Below are 10,764 nucleotides of genomic sequence, written 5' to 3' on the forward strand. Positions count from 1 at the left end.
ACACGAATTTGGAAAATCGCAATGCGATAGTCAGAATCGCGTTGCAAATCTAGAAACTGATTTGCGATACCGGAGATCGCGTTGCAAATTATCGATCGCATTGCGATTTAGTTGGTCATTTTGGCAAATCCAAAAAAGGTTGGTTAAAATCGTATATTATAAGGCATTTTTGGTCACTGAGGTTATTTTCTCTTACAAATAAACATGAATTTGGGTTTGGGGGCTGAAAAATAATATATACTGGTTGGCGCGTTACATCATTTGGTACGGGGACATAACCGCCACTGTGCGCACATGCAGGGACAAGCCAGAAAGAAAAACAAAATTGTGGGGACTTAAGTTAAATTAAAATTTTTAAGAGGTTAAATTATGATTTTAATATTTGTTTAATATAAAAAGTTTTCAAATTATACTATTTTTTAAATTACTTGTCTAAACTTTTTTCGACTTAACATTTTGGAGTTACTATTTTAAGTGTTTATGTAGTAATAGTTGTTAAAAAATTTAATTATATGACATGTGTTACTGTTATATTTTTTTGAAAATTTTATTTTTTAAGAAAATTAAAAATATTATTATATTTTAAAAAATTCTAATTTCTCTAAAATTTCAACAAAAAGAAAACGACTCGAATCTATAACCCTAATTACATTCCTCTTTGTCACCTCTATTGTGGGCTATTGTCATCGCTACCATCATTGTCATCTCTATTGTCAACATGTTGCATGTCGAACAATCAGCACCCAAAACACAAGATAGTTATTGGTGAAGCCTCATAAGCCCATCGAAGTACGGGATACACACGTAAGAATCTTAATTGCAATTAGGGACGAATGTAAAATTTATGTTAGAGGACAAATTTATAAAATTTTAAGGGCACAAACAGATTTTCAATAGAAAATACATAGAAAAATCTATATTGTATAGTAATTTGAAATTTCCAGGGACAATTGTCCTCACCCGCCCCCCCCCTCCCCCTCAGTTCATCCCTAATTGCAACAACGAGTGATTATTGCCGACAGATGATTGCTATAGACATGTCGCATTAGAGGTTCGATCGACACCTCATTCGTGGACGACGACAACGGCAAAGGACGATTTTTAACTGTCGTGACAGACCAAACACTCAAAACGGTTATGTTGATAACATTAAACGCTTACATTGACGGAAAAAATTTAAACACTCAAAATGAGAAGAAATTATAATTTTAACATTTTTATATTAAAAAATCTTTAATTTTTTTTTAGAGTTGGTAGAGCACATAAAATAATATTGTGAAGAGATCGGGGATATAAACTGTGGGGCCTAAATTTCTTATTTCGGCCAATCTGATACATGCACAAATGTGATGAAGTCGATTGATTCCAACCTTCTCAAGAGATTATTTGAGAGTTTGGAACAACATCCAATTTTTAAACTTTTTGAAGGACCAAACATGTTTGAGTTTTTTTTTTCGTAATCGTATAAATCTGTTTAAGCGATACAATCGGATTTCGGCAGCTATATAATCATCGAAAAGACTCAATTTTTTTAATCTAAATGTAATTAACTAAATTTTATGTAGTGGCGTTGTTTTTCATTAATGCAAAGATTTGCCGAGTTTGGAAAGGAAGGGGATATTGATTTTGTTGATTGCATATTATGAATTCATTATCTTAGGGGAATATAAATTCCAAGTTGATTTGGGATCCCAAAATGAAATTTCCTGATCAAGCACAACAATTTGAGAGAATTGAAGCTGCTTAATTTTAAGTATTTCATTTGTTTTGCTCTTAAATTAATGAATCTAGCACCCGTTTCTGGTAAAATCCATCACGCCACGCATGAATCACATTTTCGTACTGAAAATACAAATACCATAAACCCTCTGCGCAGCTTCTCCTCTCTTTGTTTCTCTGAAAATGTTCCAAAATCGTCCATACCTTTCCGCCTCTCTTTACTATCTAAACGGCTTATAACTTAACGCACTTGTATTTTGTTCTTCCGGCATTTTCTAATATACACGGTCATGGCGTGTTGCAGACGGGCAAAGGTTTTAATCAACAGCTTGCGCAGTAATTTCACTTCAAGCCCTTTTCTCAGATCCCCAATCAGTGTTTCATCTCCCATAATCGCTCCGAGCTTTGGGTCTTCGGTTTCATCTGCTAATAGAGCTAAGTTTTCTGGGTTCTCTTCATATTCTTCTATCTCACAAAGACTGGGAATATCTAGTAAATATCATTATAATCCGTTTTCTAATGGTGCTAAGAGGTTTTACTTTGTCGATCGGTACCAAGTTCACCATTTTAAGCCGAGGGGTTTTCGAAGGTGGTTCCAAAATCCCAGAAATGCTTTCATTGTTGTCTTGGTTGGTTCAGGGGTTTTGATTACTGTATATTTTGGTAATTTAGAAACTGTTCCTTACACTAAGCGAAAGCATTTCGTGCTCTTGTCTAAAGAGATGGAGAAAAAGTTAGGGGAGATCCAATTTGAGCAATTGAAAGCTGGATTTAAAGGAAAGATATTGCCTGCAATACACCCTGAAAGCGTTAGAGTTCGACTGATTGCCAAAAATATTATCGATTCGTTGCAGAGAGGGTTGAGCCATGATCAGATATGGTGTGATTTGGAGTATGCATCACCTGAGAGTTCACTTGAACATGGTGCAACGGAGACATTGGGTGGGGGGGAAGAAGATTTGGGGATCACTTGGTCTCGTGAAGATGAGATTCTTGATGATCAATGGGTTCAACAAAGCAGGAAGGAGAGTCAACAGAAATGGTCGAGCTCGAAGCCGACGACTAATCATTTGGAAGGATTGAATTGGGAAGTTTTGGTCATCAATCAGCCTGATGTAAACGCTGTGTGTTTGCCTGGTGGGAAGATTGTGGTCTTCACAGGGTTGCTTGAGTATTTCCGAACCGATTCCGAGATTGCTACCATAATTGGACATGAGGTAGACATTGCTTCTAAGTTCAGTTTGTTTTTTTAGCTGGATTTGTGAGTGATATGTTACCATTGTGATTGTCTGATTAGGTTGCACATGCAGTGGCTCGACATATAGCTGAAACAATAACAAAGAATTTGTGGTTTGCCATTCTGCAATTGATACTTTATCAGTTCATTATGCCTGATCTGGTCAACACAATGTCAGCACTTTTCTTTAGGCTCCCCTTCTCTCGGAGGTATATTTATGTTTTCTATATTTGTTCCTTTTAAGATGGGAAAATTATATACACAATAGCTATACAAATTTCGAACGCATAAATAATTAATGACATAATGGCTAAATGCATGTGTAGTTTGTGTATGTTATATGTGAATGTAGCATTGTACTTATATGCCATGTTTCTCGAGCTTAGGTGCGAGTGTTGGGTAAGGGCATATGTTTGACACTGGTATGTTCAATTTTTTTTTTGATTTACATGTAATTGGGAGATCTTTGGAAGATCAAACACCTATACGGCTATACCTATGTTCAAATATGTGTTAAACACTGATTCTTTAAGAAAAGTAAAAAACCCGAGAAACATTTGAATTGATGCTAACATGGATCACCTACTCTGCATGAATTTTTCAACTTAGTGTTTAAATGTATGGTTCAGATTTGTTCTTCCAATGCCTGCATACTGCATTTGCAATGCCATTAGGCTGTGGATGTACCATAAAAAAGTAACAGCGCAATGGCTTTGTGAATCCATTTAATGGAAACTAATTCCTTTTGGACTTGTTATATTCATGTTTGTTCAAGCAAATAAATTACTATGAAGTAGAATTTGAGAGTTTTACTTGTGTTATTTTCTTCTTCTTTAATTATTATCTTCATAGGTTGTAAGATCTTATGCTATCCAGACTTAACTGAGTATCGGATTAGATATGTGTCTCATATGGTTCCATACCAAGTTCTTTCCTTAAAAATTTCCTATATTTGGAGGACCATACTTTTGTTTTGTACCTATGTCCAAATATGTGTGCAGATCTTGGACACAATACTTTAGAAAGAAAAATGAGTCCGAATATCATAGAGGCATGAAGATAAGCATATCAACAAACATGCTTGATGCTTTAGGGAAAAGAAAAGCTCATTTTTCTTCTTCTAAATACTATCCAATCTCTGATTCTGGGAATAGTTAGACGCTTGTTCAATATCAGAAGATAGTAGGGCATTGTCACCTGGAGAAAGAAGAGTCCATGTAGTAATCTAAATAACTAGGGAGAGTTGGAATTTATGTAAGCTTCCCAAATCTTGATCCAGTTCTTTAACTGACATATCTTATGTCTTGGCCATTTACTCTGAAAACACATCTGTCAATTGTTCGGGCATGCCTTAACAATGTGCTTTCATTCATGTATGGACACTGCAATCTGTATATTCTTGATTTATTTGTATTATTTTTGTCTTGATCATATTTAAGATATTATATATTTATATGATTTTTGACTCGTTTGTATATCAATATTACCTTTGTGTTATACTCATGCTGTAACATTTTTTTGTTCGTATCGCGTGTGCATATAAACTATATTTACTTCTATTTGATCTGAAAAATGATGTGTAATCAAATATAGATATCTGGCTCGAGGTCTGATGAGAGATCTTTTCATTCTTTCCATTGATCTAAAAGCACAAGCTTTGCAATTGAATTCCCTTTGTGGGCTATGTGAAATTCCTGCTTTTGTTTTATTAAATGAACTTACTCCTCAAATGTTTTATTGCGTTTAATATAACATTTGTTAGTGAATTTGTTTTTAGTATCCATGTTTGACACCCGTATCCGGCATGGGTAAGGGGATATGACTATTTCTAAGAGCTCGAGAAAACTTAGAAATATTGAACATGCCCTTGTCGGACGTATATCCATATTTGATACTCATACCCGAGTACAAGGTCCTTGTTAAATGTCATTCTCACGTTCTTCTCAGTGCTTAACCCATACTATCATTTTTTTTACAGGATGGAACTTGAAGCAGATTACATTGGACTGTTGTTGCTCGCATCTGCCGGCTATGATCCTCGGATTGCTCCCAAAGTGTTTGAGAAATTAGGTAAGGTTGCAAAGGATTCAACACTGCAAGATTATCTCTCAACACATCCGTCTGGAAAGAAAAGAGCTCAGTTGCTGGCTCAAGCTCAAGTAATGGAAGAAGCACTCGTGATTTACCGAGACGTAGTCGCAGGACGTGGTGTTGAGGGCTTTCTTTAGGATCGCAACACGCTGCCAATGAGCTTCTCACCCTGAAAGCTAGACCAAGCCCACGAAGCTCAAGAGCTTCGTGAACTTCAACTTGGTACCTGCGTTCATCATTTTTCCATTTTCTGCCAACTTTATTTCTGATCAATACTTTCATGTCGAGCGGATTTGGGTTCTTCTGCGTCAAGTTTGCTTTTGACCACGTCTCTCCAGCAACTGTAAATAAAATTGCAAACATGAAAATGTTGTTTCTTTAACGTAGGTTTATTTGGTAGATGGATCATTTTATAAAGTATATTTTTGGACCAATTTGGTTGTTTGATTTTATAATGTTAGATTTAAAAAGAGAGAGAGAGAGACTAGAGTAGAGTCGAGCTTTTTTAAAGATGAGGTCGAATCGGTTTGAGTTTATATCATTCAAGAATAATAAAATAACTGGTGGATTGATCACATATAATAATACTTTCTTTTAAATTTATTTATAATATATATCTTTTTATTTTTTATTTTTGAACAATCATTTAAATTGTTTTTATTTTAAATTTTAAACAAGTGATTATAATTAAATCAGAATAATTAAAATATCATTTTAAAATTCAAATTTTAAAAAATTATTGATAATATATTTTTTCTTAATAAAATATTATATATATAAAAATAGTATTAATGAATTATCTTAAAATAAATTTTATAGTTTAAATTAATATATTTTATATATCATGATATTAATAAGTGAAGCATAATTTAAATATAATATTTTTAATTTATAATATAATATTTAAAATAGACATTTTATCGTTTTTAAGATTAATTATTAACAATAATTTTAAATAATTAAATTTTAAATCACATTTTTAAAAACTATTTTAAAAATTTCTTTTCAAAACCGACGTCAAATCCTTATATGTGGACCCAATTAGTAGTCATCCCTGCAACTCAAGAAGACGCCTTTAATATCTTTTCATTCTGTTTAATCTCTTATGTATGCCATTTTCTGAGTTTGAGCATGGTGGAACCGAAATGTCCAACGCTCAAAGCCACCATAACACGCTTAATCGAAGAGTTCAAGGTTCTGAAAGAGCTTAAACAAATACATGCCCATATCATAATTTCTCCAAAGCTATCCAAAGCCCATCGAGATTTTCTCACTACTCGCCTCCTCTTCGCTTCTGCTTTCTCAGAATCCGGCTCTCTTTGCTTTGCAACCAGGGTTTTCAAATTCATTCAGAACCCAACACTCTCCGTATATAACATCATGATTAGAGCTTACGCTTCAAAGACCCGCGACTCAGATAATACCCACAATTTTGAACCTTTACTTCTCTTCAAACAAATGCTTTTCAGTGGCATTTCGCCGGATTGCATTACGTTTCCTTTTGTTATAAAGGAATGCGCCGGTAGGCTTGATAGCCGTGTAGGGTGTAGCATTCATGGGGAAGCTGTTAAATTTGGATGGTTTTGTGACGTTTACGTTCAAAATTCGTTGGTAAGCTTTTATTCTGAATGTGGGTTTTTAAACAGTGCCAGGAAGTTGTTTGATGAAATGCCGAAGAGGGATGTTGTTTCGTGGAATTCCATAATTATTGGATACTTGAGAGGTGGGAATCTTGACATGGCATTGGAGTTGTTTAGACGTATGGAAAAGAGGAATATCATCTCTTGGAATTCGATGATAACCGGTTTCGTTCAAGGTAGGAGGGGCAAAGAGGCCTTACAATTGTTCCATGAAATGCAGAATTCAAGTAATGATAATGTTAAACCGGATAAAATCACAATGGCGAGTGTACTTTCAGCTTGCGCTTACCTTGGTGCAATTGCTCATGGGAAATGGATACATGGTTACTTAAGCAGAAGTGTCGAATGCGATGTGGTGGTTGGAACAGCATTAGTTGATATGTATGGTAAATGTGGTAGTGTGGAGAGGGCATATGAGGTCTTTAAAGAGATGCCTAAAAGGGATACCTTGGCATGGACTGCTATGATTTCTGCATTTGCACAGCATGGTTATAGTAAGGAGGCTTTCAGCACCTTCGAGGAGATGGAAGCCATGGGAGTGAAGCCTAACCATGTCACATTTCTCGGGTTATTGTCAGCTTGTGCTCATTCCGGCATGGTAGAGGAAGGTCGCTGGTGTTTCAATATGATGAAACGTGTTTATTCAATAGAACCCCAAATTCACCACTACGCTTCCATGGTTGACGTCCTCAGTCGAGCCGGGCTATTCGAAGAGGTAGAAGAGCTTATCAGAAGCATGCAAATGGAGCCGGATGTGTTTGTTTGGGGAGCATTACTCGGAGGCTGTCAGATTCATGGGAATTTAGAATTGGGAGAAAGGATAGCAAAGTATTTGATCAATTTGGAGCCGATGAACCATACTTTTTATATCAACTTATGTGATATATATGCCAAATCTGGTAGATTTGATGACGTGAAGAGAATGAGAGCCTTGATGAAAGCAAGAGGAATAAGAAAAGAAGTTGCAGGTTGTAGCCTGATTGAAGTTGATGGGCTCGTTCTCGAGTTCTCGGTTGAAGGATGCCCTGTGCCCGTGATGGATGAGATAGTGGTGGTCTTAAATTTATTTAAGAATGAGATGAAGGGTGAAAGTACCCTGCATTACTATTATGGGATATTGTTGGATTCAAATAATTGATGACCATTTGTGGATTATTATTGGCTTTCTCCTCTTTTACATGTAAAAGATTCGTATAGCACTGCATTAAACCATAATGCTTTCTTCATATCTATTTTCCAATCTCTTCCAACTCTCTGAACATCATCTCATCAGTGTTCCATAAAGCATCCCTCATCTCATCAGACATCCAATTTCTTTCTTCATAGAAGCCCCCGGCTGATGCGGATTCGAGGCTGAAACCCTCCGTGTCATAGCCACTGCTGCCGATGTTGCAAGTTTTGTTAACTATATGGTCATACATACTTGGACTTGTTAGGTCAGTTTCCTCTGAAACATTGGTGAAATCTGTGTGATAAGTCACCGATCTCGAAATTTCAGAGGAATGGTTTGAGTTGCCTGGGATTTTGATTGTTGACAATGAAGGGTCTATGCAGTTTAACAATTCACACAGAACTGAGGTTTGGGAGCTCATCCCCTTCAAAGAAGTATGTTCCACTTTTTGAAGCAATCCCGGCATCCGTAAACATTGAACCGCTTCGAGGAAGCCCTTGCTGTCGTCGACATTGGGTCGGCATGCCTGTTTTTGCACCCTTGTTCTCCAATAGTTCTTGATCTCGTTGTCTGTTCTTCCCGGAAGTTGTGCGATTTTGGACCACCTAGAGAGAAATACAAGGCCATTACTAAACAATGGTAAACACCAAAAGGGACCACTGCAACAGATAAAATTACCTGTTTCCCCACTTGGAATGAAGTTCAAGAATTAGGAGCTGCTCTTGTGGAGTCAGGTTTCCACGTTTGATGTCGGGTTTTAAGTAATTCAGCCACCTCAATCTGCAACTTTTACCGGTTCTCTTGAGACCTGCACATTTGGCCAACATATTCCAACGACCTTCTCCATGACGAGTAATGTAATGGGTTAGGAGAGTGTCCTCTTCAAGGGTCCATGGCCCTCTTCTCAACTTGCTGTCCTCTTTGATAGGGATGGTCATACTAAAAGGAGGCATAGCCATATGTAAGTGAGATCGGCAAACTGAAATTTATAGGCTTGGAGGAATGAAAACAAGGTTCAAGCTACACCTAGAAGGTACAAAATCTTGAAGAACAAAGCATACACTGCAATTGGTTCATGAACCATTATATAGGTTCAAAATTGAAGGAAATGGCTCTGAGCTGGATTAGTCCAAGTGTCTTGCTTATCACCCCTTCGAACTTAGTGCCCTTTGTTGGTGATCAGTCTTGTTTATCTTTTTACAAGGACATACATGATGATAAGACCTCAATGTTGGAGATGGTGGTTATGTCCTTGGTAGACTTGATAATTTATGTCGTATATTTTATCTACCATTATGATTTAAGCTATTTCTTTAGGCTTAAAGGTATACTTTTGTCATCGTAGTAAACTCAAATTAGTAATATTATTCCTAATTTTTAATTGTATCAATTACACCTTTGAACTCAATATTCAATTGCATTAATCTTGTTCTTTGACCACGGTTATCATGATTGACCGTTACGGTACTACTGACGTGACATTATAGACCGTAGATTAAGCCTCTCGTCACATCATCATTGACACGTAAATTATCACATTAATATTAAAAACCATTACATTAGTTTTGTAACGGTCACTGGCGGGTTTTATTAATCAAAATACAAGATTCATACAATTTAATAAGTTTAAAAACTAAATTGTTAGATTAAAAAGCATGAACACTAATACTGATTTGAGTTTAATATAATAAGAAAGCTAAATCTTAAGCTTTTTTTATATACAAATTACAAACATATTGTATATTAATGTATTCGCATGTTATTAATATTTTTTTTTCAGTATCATGTTGTGTTCATGTCATGGTTTTAGTTATACTTTTCATGGTATGTCATTATTGTATAATGATATTGGATCATTTACATCAAATCTAAATCATGGGTTTAAAAGTCCACGAATGGATTGAAAACAACTTATGGTATCCAGAAGGCTCAATAATTGATGTGAAAAGCGCTTTTGATTTGTATTTTGGAAAGCATCCGTGATGATCCAAATTATTATTATTATTATTAGGGTAAAGTGGTCTCTCGATTGTATAGTGTTACAAATCAACGTTCATGTTCATTAAGATTCCATACTGTGCATGTACATGAAGTAAATATTTAATGTACCTAAAGAGCTAAACTGAGACTCTTACGATGATGAAGTTGCCCTATCGTAAACTAAAGAAAACTATAACATGCTCATAGATATGATTCGAAGAAAAAAATAGAATATAAATTTATAATTTATAATAAATATAAATAACTCCAATTGTTTACAATATACAGACAAGAGCATTGTGAGGTTATCCGGGGAATTCAGGAAACGGAAGGATTACACATAAGAAACAAGATTTAATATGATCTAATTCTACTTAAAATAATCTATTATAAACATAGAAATTATAAAGAGCACAAATACATAAAAATGATTGTTTTCTACAAGCGCAATATATAAATCTCAAAACTTTATGTATCCCGTGATACTCTTTCAATATCTTTATAGAATTTATATATGTAACAAAGATTTCAAAAGTTATAGAGATCGTAAAAATGATTATACATCTCCAAAATAATTTTCCCTTAAATTTTTAAATGTTAAAATCTGCGTATATTTATAGAAGAAAAAAAGTCACAAAGCATCCTTAAGTCGTAAAAATTTGTCTAAATAAATTTAATTATCATATAATCTTTGACCACTAAAATTATAATAAAATTCAACGTAATTATCAAATAAAATTCACTTGAATGATTGATTTTACGTGTTCAACAACTTTAAATTAAGAGATTAAGCAAGCAATTGTGTTGTGTAGGCTACAAAAAAAAAATCAAGCCACCAAACGAGTTATGAAGGCCTAAACCAGACGGGAAAAAAGTAATTGAGTTGGGTAGTGAGGTATCAAATGGGCTCAAACACTAATATTAAA

The 10,764-nt window shown here is 35.0% G+C and overlaps 3 protein-coding genes across 3 annotated transcripts; 2 read left to right on the forward strand and 1 right to left on the reverse strand.

Annotated features, from left to right (window-relative positions):
- The first annotated feature begins 1,805 nt into the window (after positions 1–1,805).
- Positions 1,806–5,439, forward strand: LOC120204619. The gene is made up of 3 exons (XM_039204686.1): positions 1,806–2,936; positions 3,017–3,165; positions 4,935–5,439. The coding sequence occupies exons 1-3, from the start codon at positions 2,010–2,012 to the stop codon at positions 5,182–5,184; spliced, it is 1,326 nt and encodes a 441-aa protein (XP_039060617.1). The 5' UTR covers positions 1,806–2,009; the 3' UTR covers positions 5,185–5,439.
- Positions 5,440–6,152: 713 nt separating this feature from the next.
- On the forward strand, positions 6,153–7,859 carry LOC120204618 (pentatricopeptide repeat-containing protein At5g66520-like). The gene has a single exon (XM_039204685.1). It carries the CDS (start codon positions 6,179–6,181, stop codon positions 7,823–7,825), a length of 1,647 nt encoding a protein of 548 aa, XP_039060616.1. The 5' UTR covers positions 6,153–6,178; the 3' UTR covers positions 7,826–7,859.
- Positions 7,860–7,865: 6 nt separating this feature from the next.
- Positions 7,866–8,894, reverse strand: LOC120204620 (transcription factor MYB62-like). Its single transcript, XM_039204687.1, has 2 exons — positions 8,537–8,894; positions 7,866–8,463 (listed from the first exon to the last, which is right to left on the reverse strand). The coding sequence occupies exons 1-2, from the start codon at positions 8,815–8,817 to the stop codon at positions 7,917–7,919; spliced, it is 828 nt and encodes a 275-aa protein (XP_039060618.1). The 5' UTR covers positions 8,818–8,894; the 3' UTR covers positions 7,866–7,916.
- Between the last annotated feature and the right edge of the window lie 1,870 nt (positions 8,895–10,764).

Source organism: Hibiscus syriacus, unplaced genomic scaffold (genome assembly GCF_006381635.1).
Source record: "Hibiscus syriacus cultivar Baekdansim isolate YM2019G1 unplaced genomic scaffold, ASM638163v2 tig00011079_pilon, whole genome shotgun sequence".
NCBI classification, from domain to species: Eukaryota; Viridiplantae; Streptophyta; class Magnoliopsida; order Malvales; family Malvaceae; genus Hibiscus; species Hibiscus syriacus.

Excerpts from the sequence above, each read along its gene's own strand:
- LOC120204619 (XM_039204686.1), top strand. The coding sequence starts at position 2,010 with ATGGCGTGTTGCAGACGGGCAAAGGTTTTAATCAACAGCTTGCGCAGT. Across the intron at positions 2,937-3,016 it reads CTACCATAATTGGACATGAG|GTTGCACATGCAGTGGCTCG; the intron begins GTAGACATTGCT and ends TTGTCTGATTAG. Across the intron at positions 3,166-4,934 it reads AGGCTCCCCTTCTCTCGGAG|GATGGAACTTGAAGCAGATT; the intron begins GTATATTTATGT and ends TTTTTTTTACAG.
- LOC120204618 (XM_039204685.1), top strand. The coding sequence starts at position 6,179 with ATGGTGGAACCGAAATGTCCAACGCTCAAAGCCACCATAACACGCTTA.
- LOC120204620 (XM_039204687.1), bottom strand. The coding sequence starts at position 8,817 with ATGGCTATGCCTCCTTTTAGTATGACCATCCCTATCAAAGAGGACAGC. Across the intron at positions 8,464-8,536 it reads CATTCCAAGTGGGGAAACAG|GTGGTCCAAAATCGCACAAC; the intron begins GTAATTTTATCT and ends ATTTCTCTCTAG.